The 15,391-nt window shown below is 37.5% G+C and overlaps 1 protein-coding gene across 2 annotated transcripts in view; it reads left to right on the top strand.

Moving 5' to 3' along the window:
- LOC150084776 (transcription factor YY2-like) overlaps positions 1 to 15,391 on the top strand; it is a 294,908-nt gene that overhangs the window by 34,536 nt on the left and 244,981 nt on the right. For both annotated transcript variants that reach the window (XR_016547074.1, XM_090375533.1), the window contains exon 2: positions 5,018 to 5,165. Coding sequence is in view for 1 of the 2 variants with exons in the window: in XM_090375533.1 (XP_090231659.1) it covers positions 5,018 to 5,165 (148 nt within the window). In the remaining variant the exon portion in view is untranslated. The remainder of the gene's footprint in view (positions 1 to 5,017; positions 5,166 to 15,391) is intronic.

Below are 15,391 nucleotides of genomic sequence, written 5' to 3'. Positions count from 1 at the left end.
CTCTTTATAAGGCAATGGTTTGATGGCATTTGGAAAATTGTATTCATGTCTAGAGATGGCATTTCAAAAAAGCCAGACCTTCTGCAGAGTTTTGAAAAAAAAAGATGACCATATTATTGATGAGAGCAAAGCAATGCACATATGAAGAATGGTTCAGAAGGGTGTGGTCTGTTAAGTTTGACAACTAGACAGCTAAGGGAGAGATCTAAATGAGTACATACTCACTTGAAGGGATTGAGTAAAATGAATGCGGAAGGTGGTTGCTCAACAACAGCCCACGAAAGTAAGTTATTCTGGTGATTAATAACTTGCTGGCTAACAGAAAACTTTCTACAATCCACTTAAAACCTCTTTCCCCATAATTTGAATTTTTTTTTTTTTTTTTTTTTGTAATGTGAACCCCAAAACACGAGAGGTATTAGAACCTATAGTACTTAGTACCGTGCTTGGGTTGGAGGTTGAGAAGACGAAAGAAGATATTTGTTGACATTGGACTTGAACTTCTGTAGATTGTAATTTTCAGGAAATACGTATGAAGGAAGGTTGTTCCAGAAAACAGCAGTTAAATGAGGAAGATGAAAAGTTGGTTCTGTGGGTTTGAAGTTGGACAGTAAATGGATGTTGGTTGGTGGCGGCACGTTCGGACTGTTTTGAAAGAGAGAGCGGGAATTATAGAAGCCAATTCAGAAGAACAGTGCCCATGGAAGTATCTGAAGAAGAGGTATGCAGCAGAAACAGTACGTCTATAAGAAAGCAAGTGAAGAGACTCTGTTAGAGACGAATCATTAATTAACCTAACTGCCGTCTTCTGAATGGAATCAAGAAGCCAGAGAGAGGTTTTGGGGACACCACCCCGGATGTGGGAACAATATTCCATGGCAGGGCGGATTTGCGATTTATACAGAGTGAACAGCTGTTTGGAACAAAAGTAACGCCGAGAGCGAAAGAGTAAACCAAGTTTTTTAGATACAGAGGAAGCAATATTTGTAATGTGCTTGTGCCAAGAGAGATTAGAAATCAGGGTAATCCCCAAAAGAGATATATCATTTTGCCTAGAAATCAGAGTGTCACTAAAGATAAGCATAGGAGCAGAAGAATCCTTTTTGCGAGATATAAGACAAGACTGAGTTTTAGAAGGGTTGAAATCAACTAAGTTGTCTTTGCCCCACTGGAGAATTACCTGAAGATCGGCATTTAAGGAATTGGTAGCAGATTTTCGAGAAGTTGAAGCTGATTGAGCAGGACAAGGTGTCTCAAAATGGAAAGTGGAATGTAATGTGCTATCATCGGCAAAACTATGGATAGGATTTCCAGTCAATGGAAGAAGGTCATTAATATACAAGAGGAAAAGAGTGGGGGAAAGAACTGAACCTTGGGGGACACCGGCATTAGTGGAGAAGTTAGAAGACAGAGAGCCATAGCCGGCCGGGCTAGCCGGGTGGGTAAAGTGCCTACCTAGCAACCCAAAGGTCGCGGGTTCAATTCCCGCCTCGGGCTTGGATCAAAGTACTGCAAAAACCTTGGGAGGTGCATTATGGCCAAAGAAGCCTATGCGCCAACAACTACCAAAAAAAAAAAAAAAAACAGAGAGCCATCTACCATCACCCTCAGTGAGCGATCAGAGAGAAAACTGGATAACCAATTACTAAAAACAGTAGGCAAACCATAAGATGGAAGTTTGTTTAGAAGACTTTTATGCCAAACATGATCAAAAGCCTTTGGGATGTCAAGAACTACTACTTGTGTTTCACCGAACCTTTCCATTGAATTAGTCCATAAATGGGTAACATAAGCCAGAATATCACCAGTGGATCGACACTGACGGAATGCATACTGGCGATCGTTGATCAGATGGAGGGTTTCTAGGTAGTTGAAGAGTTGGTGGTTAATTGATTTTTACATTACTTTAGAAAGAGTAGAAGTAATTGCAATGGGACGATAATTGGATGGGAGGGATTTGTCACCCTTTTTAGGAACTGGCTGGATATGAACAAATTTCCAAGCAGAAGGAAAAACACCTTTGGAATAAGAAAGTGAAAAAAGGCGGCAAAGAATAGGAGTAAGTTCAGGAGCACAGATTTTGAGAACAAGTGGAGAAATACCATCAGGACCTGGAGCTTTCTTAGCATCAAGATTCATCAAAATCCTTCTGATATCCTTTTGATGGAAGACCACAGGAGGCATTGAATGGAGCGTGTTGGGAATGATGGGAATTGTTTTACCAAGGTCATTGATACATGAGCTGGAAGAAAAATGGGATGCTAGCAGGTCAACTTTATCCTTGGCTGAAGTGACAACAGAACCATCTGGTTTGGAGAGAGGTGAGAGCAGAGATGGGCAAAAGTTGCGGCCAATAGCTTTGGCAAGAGACCTGAATGCTCGGCTACCAACTGGGCAAGAAGCAAGTTTTCTACTCTTGGCCTGTTCAAACTCAAGTTTGGACTGATCAATAACTGCTTTACAATTGTTGCGAGCTTTGGTGTAGGCAGAAAATGAAACTGACGAATTAGAAACAGGCCAATTACGATGTGCAACATTCTTCTCTTGAACAGCCTTAGCAAATTTATTGGAAAACCAAGGTTTAGATAAAGGACAAGATTTTAAAGTGGAGTGTGGGATAAAGGATTCCATTCCTGCAAGAATAATTTCACCGTCACGATCTGAGCAAACGTTGACATCAGAACTTTTGAAACAGTAATCCGACCAAGGAAAAGAAGAAAAGAAGTCTTGCCGGTCATCCCATTTTGCATTCTTGTAATGCCAAACAACATGAGGTTGGGAATAGCCATGAGATAAACTTTCCATTGGAGAGGAGGCAATCACCAAGTTGTGATCTGAAGTGCCTAAAGCACTTCTCACTTCGACCGTTTACTTAGAGTTGTTTGTGTGTAAAAGATCAAGTGTATTGGCTGTATGATTAGGATTGTCTGGTATTCTTTTAGGTAAATGAACAATCTGAGCAAGGTCATTAGTAATTGCAAAAGCCTCAGCAGCTCCACCAGCTGGGTCGGTGTAACTAGTAAATGGAAGCCATCTGGAGTTGTGAACATTAAAATCACCATGGAAAATTACCTCACTGTTAGGAAAGTTGGACTGGAGGAAATCAAGTTGCAAAGAGAGGAAGTCAAAGAGCTCCAAGTGATTAGTGGAGTTGGGAGAACGGTAGAGACAACAGATGAATTTGACACAATGAGGTAGAGAGATTTTAAGCTAGAGAAGATCAAAAAGAGGAGATTCCAAATTGCCAAGACTCTGACAGGGAATATCAGGAAGGACATATGCACAAGTACCACCTTTGAGGCAAAAGGGATCATACAGCGAATAATTTGGGCATCTGAGATGAGCAGTTGTTGAATCAACCGATAACTGAGATTCTGTCAGAAAAAGTACATGGGGTTTGGCAGACTGCAAGTGGAAATGGACATCGTTGAGATTACAACTGAGACCACGTATATTTGTGAAATGAATTAGGAAGTGTTTGGGAGGTTTAGATCTTTTTGCAGATAAGCTTGCTCTATTAGTTTGACAATGGATGGTGTATTCAATAGTAAGAAAATGTGGGTGGGACATGCTGTATGAAGTAATGAAATTTTTGGATATGGCGTACACGTGGTAAGAATATACCCAGATCCTTGACATAACGTGGCCTCGACAATGCTCCCCGCATACACACTACTCGGACTCCCTCCAGTCACTATCTGGCAGAGTAAAGGTAGCAAGATTATACACTAGCTGATCTGGAAGCCTCCTAGAAAGTTACCAATAGGTTCGGTCCGGTGTACTAACTAGCAGCTGGCCTGCGAACATCATTTTAGAGCTATACCCTCGAAATGTAAGGAATATTGGATCTCGCCACAACGTTCATCCTAACCTTAAAAGTCATCAGTCATACTGTATGATGGAAGTTATTGGGAAGGGCTGACTGGAACTTAGCTCTAGAGACTAAACATGGGTTCCACCACTTCAAGCCTCCAATAAGCAAAGTGGTGGTATTTCACCGGTTGATGAGAGTCATCTACCACCTAGTACTGCCTGGTATCATAGAGGGGCGGCATTCCTCCATGTGGTGTGGGTGCCACACCTCGACCCCTGCTTACGTCGGTTCACACCTGGGTGGTCACCCACTATGTACTTGTGCATGGAGGTTATACCCAGGATTACTAACAGTCCCACCATCGTGAAGGTGCAAGCAGAGGATTTGGCTGTCACAGACTGTCTGGAATTCGCCGAAATTGGGTCCCCTTGACTTTAGTGTCACCCGAATATCAGTTCCATCAGTGTTTTAGACTCCCAGGTAGCAAGTATAGCTTGTCTGGCATATCTGAGAAAATGTCTGTTGTTTTTGGTCTCTAGTTCTGGAATTGCTGGCTTCTGTAGCCAAGTGGTCAGGAGCTGGGCTGCAATGTACATGCTCTTTGAGTAGACCAGGGTTCAAACCCCTGACTGCTAAATACAGTCGATCTGCCAGCTCGCACTGGACAGTGTGGCAGATTATGGTCCATTTTCCTCAACATGAATTGTTGAGGAGGCTTCCATCCTGTGGTAGATTAATAATGGCTTCAGTTTACCTTTTATTTAAAATTGTTTAAGCTCTGGAATCATTTATCACAATGAAAATTTCACCCTTGTCCATTTTACTTTCTACTCTCAGAGTAGAAAGCATCTCAGTGAAGTCTCCTCTAATATGGCAAGTTTCCAAGCTCATTTTTGATCTCTGAATAATTTAAAATTGAGTTACACTGAACTTCAAATATCAGGGTATTTGAAGTTCAGTGAAGTTGAAATAAAAAAAGGGTTTAATTAATGTCCATTCTTATGTTAGTACATCTTGTTTTATATTTAAAATATGCCTTTTTTATCAATCATCATAATAATAATTTATTATAAAATTGTTACTTATATTTTTACGACATAGTATTATTAGCTTTCTTATTTTAGACGCATATGAAAACTCAAATGTCACATACTTTTTTTTTTTTTTGTTATTACTTACTTTTCATCTTTTAACACTTTATAGATGATAAAAAAGACCTTTCTGTAGAAGATGCAGCAACTCCTGAACCAGATCCAGATTATACTGAATACATGACAGGTAAAAAAATACCTCCAGGTGGCATTCCAGGAGTTGATCTTAGTGATCCAAAGCAGCTAGCTGAATTTGCAAAGTAAGATATGTACATTTTTAAAGAGTGTGTTGTTGAATTTTATGCTGATGTATATTTTGCATAGTTACACGCTTTTCTCCAAAGCAGATAACTCAAATTAGAAATTTTATTTCTCCCTCACCTTTTCCGCGACAGCATCAGAAACACGTGGGCATCTTGAAGATTTGTCATGGCAAACAGAACCTGTCTCAACAAGATTCTTGTGCCATGAGTACATTGTAGGTCTACTGGGAAACTCCTTTCCATATTTGGTGCGAAAATTCCCTTGCATTGTTTTTGCAGATTTTGTTTCTTCAAGCCGAAACACACTGAGTGCGCACCGCTCCTGTGAAAGTACCCATTTTTGAACTGTAAGCTGCTGGCACTCGTGGTGATGAAATTCGGTACTATGGCAGTAAAACTTGGTGTTTTTGGCTACAGTATAACAGTTCAATAAATTATAAGTCTCCTGAATAAATTTCTATACACTTACGAAGTTGCAAAGTCCTTTTTGAATTGCTCTGTAGTTCATATTGTTGTGATAAACTTTTGATTAGTTCTCTTTACTGTTCTGGGGATGTTATTTATATCAGAAATCTGTGCTACATAACAATTTAAGTAGAGCTATAGTAATCTTTCCTCTTCTGTTTTCTAGAACAACCTTACTTCACATGCATTTCCTGAAAGTTACAATCCACAGAAATTGAAGCTTAATGGAAATACAACCACTCCCCAGCTTACGTAATACTCGATTTATGGAAATTCAAATTTACATAAGTTTTTGCCAGCTGGTGGTGCAAACTTAAAAAATCATGGAAACATATTTTGCATGCCGTAGGAATAAATGGAGGTATTTAGAAAAATTTAGTTTGTTTTTTTTTTTTTTGGTAATTCATTCCCAAGACCTTGGAAGTTGAAATTTTCGGTATATAACTAAGTTATTTATCTCTTTAAAAGGTCATTTTTATAGTGGAAATTGTGCTACACTTTCATTGTTATCATATGATTCCATTATAAGAATCAATTTTGAACTGCTTTGTGATATTTTTCTATTTCTGTAGGTCACTATCATAAAACAATAAAAACAATTTGCACTTTCCGGTTTATTGAGCTTTTCTGTTAGCACAGTTGATTATAAATGGGTGGTAAACTCTTACCTTAATGCATTTGTGATAATACCATTAACTGGAATTCTGTGGGTTTTTACGTTATTATGGTGAAACGAGTTCCCCTTCACTGAAATCTTCAATCATATAAAAAAACAAATAAATTTTCAGACTCTTCTCGTCATTCCTATTTACTTATTACAGTGGTGAAGGGAAAGGGAACATAAAGTACAAGTGTTGGCAGTGCTAGTAGAAGAAACAAAATTGATTTAGAAATGAAGGGTGATTAATTAACAATTATGAAGCAGAAAAAAGTTTGTCATCTATTGCACAGAATTAGGCCCCACTGCTTCAACGGTGAATGCTATTTCAAAGGAAAGTGCGCATAAAAAGAACATGTTATAGGATCAACACATTTAAGATCAATGGTTATCACAAAACGGTTATCAGGTGGTATATCGAAGATGGAAATGCTATTAATAATATGGATGGAAAATCAGATTCAGAAGCAAGTGCCCCTGAATCGAATGGCTATTCAAGCAAAAATGCAAGAAGTATTTATGAAGATGTGAAGGATAAGTACGACGAATCCCAAGCAACGGGTGGTTTAATAGGTCGTGGCAAGCAACGGGTGGTTTAATAGGTTCAAGCATCATGCTGGTTTCCAAAACATTAAAGTATGCGGTGAAGTGCCTATTCTGCAACTGCAGAGAAATTTTGTGATGTGTTGGGGAAAACCCCTTCTAAATCTCTACAGCCCTCAACTTCTGCAACGGTGTTCTTATCAGCTGGAGAATTAATTCTGGCAACAATGCTCGAAAGGTAAAATTTGCTGACGTTATGCCTGTCTCCTCTCTCTTTTTTAATAGTCCTGTCTCCTCTCTAATTTTGAAATTTTTGTAATTTTTCCTGGGCATGAGATAAAAAAAAACTGAATAAATAATTCTATTTAAATGTTCATCAAACATTTCTTTTATGCTTCAATGAAATTCAATAAAATTTGCAAGTTCTGCCTAAGCATTTAGGGAAATTCCAACTTTCGGAAAATTCTGACTTAAGTAGAGTTTCGCGGAACGCAGCCCTTAAGTGGCTGTAACTATTTCCTGTCTTCTACCTATAACCCATACACAGTACTAAGTACTGTTGGTTCCAATACTTTTTGTGTTTGCGGTTTTCATTAAAAAAAAAGTTCATGTTTTCAGCCTCTAAGTTAGTCTGGTTGGCTGATTCCCATTATGGCAGCCCATTATCATGCCCATTCTCCTTTTAACAGGTTAAATACCCTTTTAACCTGTTAAATACCCATTCTCCTTTTAACAGGTTAAACCCTTGCAAGGTGAGGGGGATGTGGGGACTTTTAGTTATATGCCTCAGACCTTTAATAATCCCTCAATTAAAGAAGTGGAATTAGCATAACAACTATGTAGCAGTAGTAGTGGCATGTGATGCAAGAAAGCAAGTGTATGAGCTTATGCAGCATCAGCCCAAAAAAAAAAAAAAAAATTGCACCATTCCCTCCAAATGCCTGTCCAATTCCTCCTTAAATTTATTCAACCTATCAACTTCCACAACGACAGATGGAAGTTTGTTCCAGCAATTAACCACCCACTGGCTAAAAGCAAATTTCCGCACATCTATTCTACATTTGTCTTTTCTTAATTTGAATTTATGCACCCTTAGGTTTGTAATCTGAACAAGTGGAAGGTTCTTATCAGAATTCAGCGTGCTCAACCCATTCAAGGCCTTATACACCTTAATCAGATCACTGCGCAGGTGCCTAGTCCACTTAGCCCACTGCCCAAATTGCCACTGCAATTTGCAGAACTTAAGCCTCTCTTGGTAAGAGGATCCCTTCAGTTCCCTCACCAATCTTGTTGCCCATCTCTGGGCACGTTCAAGCAAATCTACATCCTTCCTAAAATGAGGCCTCCAGACCTGTACATAGTACTCAAGGCGTGGCCTAACCATTGCCTTATACATAGGGACAATCACCTCCTTTTCCCTGCTAGCAAAATTCCTATATATCATTGACAAAACCCTATGACCTGCCCTGGCAGCCTGTCTGCATTGCTCAGAAAACTTCATATCTGACTGCACAATTACTCCCAGGTCTTTTTCATTTTCTATCACCTTAAGTGTAGTACCACACAGTTGGTACTTTTCTCTCGGGTTACTTCTACCCATATGCAGTACTTTGCATTTGTCAAGGTTAAACTTCAGTTGCCACTTAGCCCATCTGCCCAAATTATCTAGATCCTGTTGCAGTAGCACACTGCCATTACTGTCATTGACAACCCTGCCAACCTTTGTATCATCTGATATACCTTCATCAATATCATGTTATTTAGGTTACAAAGAATACTTTTATAAGTATTGTTTGATATTATTTGTGTTGGCATCAAAATAGCAGATATCATATTAACTGAGAGGATAATAAAACCTCCTTGTTTTACCCACAAGGAGGTTTTATTAATCAAGGACTTGAATTTTTCTTATGTCCTTATTCCAGTAATGTACCTACAAGTTTTGAGCTTGAACAGTATACTTTGGAAAATTTCATTACCTGTTTGTTGAAAATTCAGATTTCCAAGAAGATGAAGAATTACCCTATGTTAACATTTGTTGATTGTGAGACAAAAGGGTACTTGAGATTTTGAGATCTGCAAAATAGTGGCTTTTAATTATCAGTTTTTTGCTTTTCAATTTTTAGAAGGAAAAAAGCAACTTCCAGAAGGTAAACTTGAAAATGATGACTAGCTTTGGCTTTTAACGTTTTCATAAATATGCAATTGCAAGTAAAAAAAAAAAAAAAAACGCTCTCTTTCCACATTTCCAATTCTGTATCAATATTCAAATATGAAGTTGCACCTTTTCTGAATGACGTAATCTGAAAATGTTTTGCATTTCTGTTTCATGCAATAAAAGTAGAAGAGGTGCAATTTCACTTCCTTTTCCACCTAACCAACTTCGATATTTTGAAAAATATGTAAATTATCTTTCTGAAATAATTCTTTTGAGATTGGATTAACTGACTTCCAACAATACCAGATAAGTGTTGGACTTATCACTAACCCTTTTGAAATTTCACATCTAGAAGGCTAGCTGCAACACTGGTAATGTACACAGAAGCAAATGTGATTGAGTTGTACATTGCCACAAACAGTGAATTGCTCACTGTTAGTTGTTGTGCTTGTAAGTTGGCTGAAATAAATGAAGTTGTAGCTTCTGCCTCAGCTGATTAGATGGAAGGATTCGAGATAGGTTTAAAGTTGGTGGTCGATGGATTTCTCCATTACTTTGGAAAGAGTAGAGATATGTGCAGTGGAGTGATGATTTGCTTGGAGGGATTTGACACCCTTTTTTAGGAACTAGCAAATTTTCAAATATATTCAAATTTTGTAAGCAAATTTTCAAATACAGGAAAAAGTGCCAATTAAATACAAAGTGTAAAGAGCAACACATTCTATTTTGTCTGTTGAAAAACTGTGGGAGACAGTGTCAAAATCTAGTTTTGTTTGATTACAAAGTGTTTTACAGTTGTAGGTAGTCTGTTATAAGTGGATTTAGGAAATGAAGCTGTAGATTTGGACACAAGCCATTTTAGATTTATGTGATTATCTTGAACAGTATTAACATATTTATTGGAAATAAAAGTTTGATGATGAATGAGATTTTAAAGTGGAATGAGGAATAAAGGATTTCAATATTACAAGAATAATTTTGTTGACATAATCTGAGCAAACTTTAATTAACCTGCCAAAGAAAAGAAATCGATCAAATCATCCCATTTTGTATTCCTGTAATGCTGAACAATGCAAGACTGAGAATGGCCATGAGAGACAGTCTCCATTGGAGAGGAGACTATTGTCAAATAGACCACTAACATTGATTGTCTAATTTATAGGGTTGTTGGTGATAAAAAAAAAAAAAAAAAATCAAGGGTGTTGAGTGTGTGCCTAGTAATGTCTGGTATTCTGTTAGGTAAATGAACAAGTTGTATGGTCATTAGTAATTGCAGAAGCCTTTTCATCTCAATCATTTGGGACCTTGTAACTAGAAAACTGAAGAGCTGGAGTTGTGAACATTAAAATCACTAAGGAAAATTATCTGACATTTAGGTAAGCTAGACTGGAGAAAGTAGAGGTCTAAAAAAGGAAATCAGTGGTATTGGTAGTGGCAAATGGTGCAAAGAAGTAAGCATCGGCAAAAAATGAAGGAAAAAAAACCATCTCCATCACCTCCAGTAATATGTCTAATTCTTTCCTAAATTTATTCAGACTAGTCACTTCAACACTAGGTGGGAGTTTGTTCTAACAATCAGTGACTTGCACTGAAAGAATTTTTGCACCTTTATTACATCCATCCTTTTTCAATTTAGATTTGTCAGCTGATGTGTGTGTTGTTTGAAAAATAGTAAGGATGCCATCAGCATTTAGTTTAACCAATCCATTTAAAGTCTTAAACAATTCAATCAGGTCTCCTTGCAGATACCTAGTTTGCGAATGCTGCAATTTGCAGAACTAAAGTCTTTTCTGCTAAGAGTACCCTTTTGTGTACTCTTATCAGAAAATTAGGGAGTGATAAAGAATGTGGACTGTATAGTGGCTGGCCTCTGAAAAATCATTTTAAAGCTGTACCCTGAAAATGTAAAGAATATTGGATCTTGTATGAATTCACTGTGATCAATAGCCATATGCACTGAAGTTAACCTTTTGGGGACATCATACCTTGACCCCTCTTCTGTTGATTCAAACCTGGGAAGGCTCACTTTCAGTATACTAGGCTCCTTGCACTGAAAGTTACTAACAGTCCTACCAATGTGAAAATGCAAACAGTGGATTTTGTTATCACAGAATGGCCACACTTTGCTGGAATTTGGTCTGCTTTACTCCATATCACACCCAGGGTCCTGAGCTGGATATCACCAGCAGTATGAAAACAGATTTTGAAACTCAGAGAAAATTGCACCTATTATAACAGTTATCACATAATATGCTTACCATTAGCAAAGGCACATGATGCAAGAAAGCAAGTTTATATAGCATCAGCCAAAAAAAAAAAAGTTTATTGCATTCTTAGCAAAGCCAAAAACGAAGAATTTTTATGGAATTTAGATCCAGAATTTTATAAAACTAACTTATCCCCTGTATCTGTATTGTAATGAATAGAGCAGAGGATATATTGCATCAAGAAAGTAAAAACAAATTGCATTTACAAATTTTTATTTTCAGATTTATTTTGAAAATTCTGATTTGATTTTTTGCAAATGGTTTTATGTTAGACAATGAAGATAGAATAAGACAACCTTAAGATTTTAAAGCTTTGATGTATGGAGTTTTCATTTTCGCAAAATTTCAAAATTCAGTGAAAAAACTCATTCCACAAACATGCCACTCTGAAAATTCACTCTGGGCAACTTGACATGTACTGAAACTAACTTTTTCAGCAAGATTAATTACTATATTTAATAACCACTCATATACCACGGGAAATTAATAATGTAGTTTATTAAGATAATTGCCAATTAGCTTAAATTATATTATTAATTTCACGGGGTATATTAGGTAGAACAAGCATTGAAGAAAATGAAGAATCGGAAAGCCCCAGGGGAAGATGAAGTTACTGTAGAGTTGTTAAAATTGGGAGGAAGAGACATAACACAAAAACTGGCAAGGCTCTTCACAAAGTGCATTAGAAAAGGTGTTGATGCCTAAGCAGTGGAATAATGCAATCATAGTTTTGCTGCATAAGAAAGGAGATAAATCATAAATTGGAAATTATAGACCAATTAGCTTGTTATCCCACATCTACAAGTTGTTGACAAGGGTGATTACTAACAGATTAGAAAGAATACTTGATGAGAACAACCGAAAGAGCAAGCTGGCTTTAGGGCAGGATTCTCAACTATGGATCACCTTCACGTAATATCACAGCTAATGGAGAAAGCAAATGAATATAAAACACCATTATGCCTGGCATTTGTGGATTATGAAAAGACATTTGACTCCATACAGCATAAGGCAATGTTTCGGGCACTGGAAAGACAAGGCATAGATACTCCATATATTATGATTTTGAAGAAAATATATGAGAGTGCTACATCCTTTATTAGACTAGACAAAGACAGTAGGAAATTTAAAATTGAGAAAGGAGTTCGACAAGGAGACACAATATCTCCGAAGCTGTTTACTGCTGCCCTTGAGGAAGCTTTCAGAAGATTAGACTGGTCGCAGAAAGGAGTCAATGTGAATGGAGAGTACCTAAGCCATTTATGATTTGCAGATGACTTTGTGGTCATAAGCCACGATCCCAAAGAATTAGAGGAAAATCTTAATCAGTTATGCACAGTTAGTAAGGATTTTGGACTAAAGATGAATATGGCTAAAACAAAAGTAATGATGAACAAGTATGCCACGGAAAGGGAAATAATGATTTGAAGGAGCAGTAATTGAAAAGGTGGAGTCATATACTTATCTGGGACAAGTTATTAGCTGTAATAATGATAAATGGCTGGAAGTCAAGAGAAGAATAAATTTTGGATGGATAGCATTCAGGAAATATAGTTATATACTGAAGAGCAATATCCCAGTTTGTCTGAAACGTAAAATAAAAAATCGATGTATACTCCCCACCATGACTTATGGAAGTGAAACTTGGGCACTCACCAAAAGAATGGAAGAGAAGCTAAGAACTACACAGCGAAGAATGGAATGAATTATATTGGGAATCAGACTGTTAGATAAGAAGAGAAACACATGGATTAGGCAGCAAACTCAAGTAAAGGACATTCTTATCAAAACTAAAGAACTAAAATGGTCTTGGGCAGGACACATAGCTCGAAGACATGATGACAGATGGACTAAGAAAATAACAGAATGGTACCCAAGAGGAGCTAGAAGAAAACCTGGAAGACAAAGGCGGAGATGGATAGATGAAATTCATTAGTTTTTGGGTAGTAAATGGATGGCCAGTGCTCAAAACAGAAGGAACTGGAAAGTTGCTGGAGAGGCCTTCATCCTGCAGTGGATTGAAAATGGCTGATGATGACTTTTGTTGATTATCTGGTTTATGAAATCAATGGGGATAATCATTCTGGCGTAGCCGAGTGGTCAGGGGCCAGTGGTCCACTCAAGGAATGCGTGCATAGCACGCGTTCCTTGAGTGGACTGGGGTTCAAGCCCGTGGCTACTAAATACGATAAATATTTGTATTGACCATTTATTGTAAACTCTACTGACTTGGTTATTGTACTGGAGTATAATCAGAAAATAAAAAATAAAAAAAATTTCTGATGAGAGTTTGTCTCGTCATCTGTTTTCTTGTACTTGTGGCCTCATATCATGAAAATGTCATCAACATATTTGGTGTGCACCTTAATCATATTTGGGTGTTTGACTAGGGCTTCATACTCAAGGTCCACCATAAAACCTTTCTTTCCACTTATATAAAAGATCAGTTCTTTTTAAGCCACCAAGAGGAATAGACTCCAAGTCATGCATCTGCAGAGGACAAAGCAGGCTATGGGAGGATGTTTATTTTATTTTTTTTTTGTATAAGCCTGGAAAAGTAGGCTATAGCTTTTTGGCCAATAGTTGATTTCTTCCAAATATATACAGTTTTATTTTGCTATCCAAATTCAAAATTTCTGTGTATAATTGAAAGCTCCTCAGAGCAGTTACTCTATATCACAACAAATTTTCTATTCATTATATCCCACAAATCTTTCTAATAATTCTGTATTTATATTGTGTACTAATTTGACTAAGAAAGACTTAATTTTCATACACACAAAATAAATATAACAGGTCAAAACAATTGTTTTTTTTACTACTACACATTTGAAAGTGTGCACATAATGAATTTATTTAAAATGCATGTTAGCTTAATTAAGACAGTTCCCTTTTAAATTCATCACACTTAGAATATACACTGCACTACCATTAATATCCAGACACCCCTCTGTTGACTAGTTGGTTACATCCCACCCAAATACTTTGTAAGATTATAAAAATGCTTGTAGGCCTTCAAGGAGACAATAACATGATTGTGAATGCAAGATTTTGCGATCAGCAGAGTTAAGGGACTTCCAATATGGATTGATAATAAGGTGTCACATTCAGTTTTTACATGACATTTCAGTATCATTGAAGATCCCTGAGTATATAATTAGTAAAGTGATCTGCAAATGGAAGCAGACTGGTGCTGAAACCTGTCATAAAAGAATCAGAAAAATATCTGAGGGTGACAAACCGTGACAGGAGAACCTTGCAAAGAATTGTCCACCCAGAATGTGGATCAGTGTTATTGTGACATACAACCCCTTGATTGGGATAATCAGCACCAGTGCAGGACACTGCTTGATATGGGTTACCCTGGTCGTGTAGCTGTTCACAAGACACTAATCACTCTAAGTAATGCTAGAGTAATGATTTTGCCCTTTCACGAAACTGTCAATTTTTTTTTTTTTTATGAAATCCCCAAACACGAAAGGTATCAAAACCTATAGTACTTAGTACCATGCGTGGGTTGAAGGAGAAGTATGGGGGGGGGGATGCTGGAAACTTTGCTCTAGAGACTAAACATGGGTTTACCACTTCAAGCCTCCAATAAGCAAAGTGGTGGTATTTCACCTGTTGATGAGAGTCTTGGTGTAAGGGTGTTATTCTTGGATCATAGACCAATGGAAAGCTGTGCTTTGAATTGATAAGTCACAGTATGTGGCTTAGCAATTTGACAGTTGTGCCTGGAGGAAACTACCTGCCAGACCGTGTCGGCTTGACAGTGAAGCTTGGTGGAGGTAGCAGGATAATCTGGAATATTTATCATGTTTTGGTTAAAACTATGAATGCTGAAGTCCATCTAGACATCCTGGATGGTAATGTGATGCATTGATGTCCAGGATTGTTCAAAAATTTGAACTGGCCAACTCAGAACCCTGACTTCAATCCCAAAGAGAAGCTCTGAGATGAATTGGATTATCAAGTGCATGTGAGAAAAGATTTATGTTGTTACATAACCAACTTGCTTGGGAAGAGAAGAGTTTTCAATGCCATCAGTGATACTAGAAACTGCGGGAAAATTCGGCCTTCAAACTTGCAGTTTACAGATATGGAACATTTAAGCATTGTGACCTGAGTTCTT

This window comes from Mastigoproctus giganteus, chromosome 6, assembly GCF_048544385.1.
Source record: "Mastigoproctus giganteus isolate SK-2022 chromosome 6, ASM4854438v1, whole genome shotgun sequence".
In the NCBI taxonomy this organism is placed as follows: Eukaryota; Metazoa; Arthropoda; class Arachnida; order Uropygi; family Thelyphonidae; genus Mastigoproctus; species Mastigoproctus giganteus.
The sequence above is the reverse complement of the archived record's forward strand: the minus strand, read 5'-3'. Positions and strand labels throughout refer to the sequence as shown.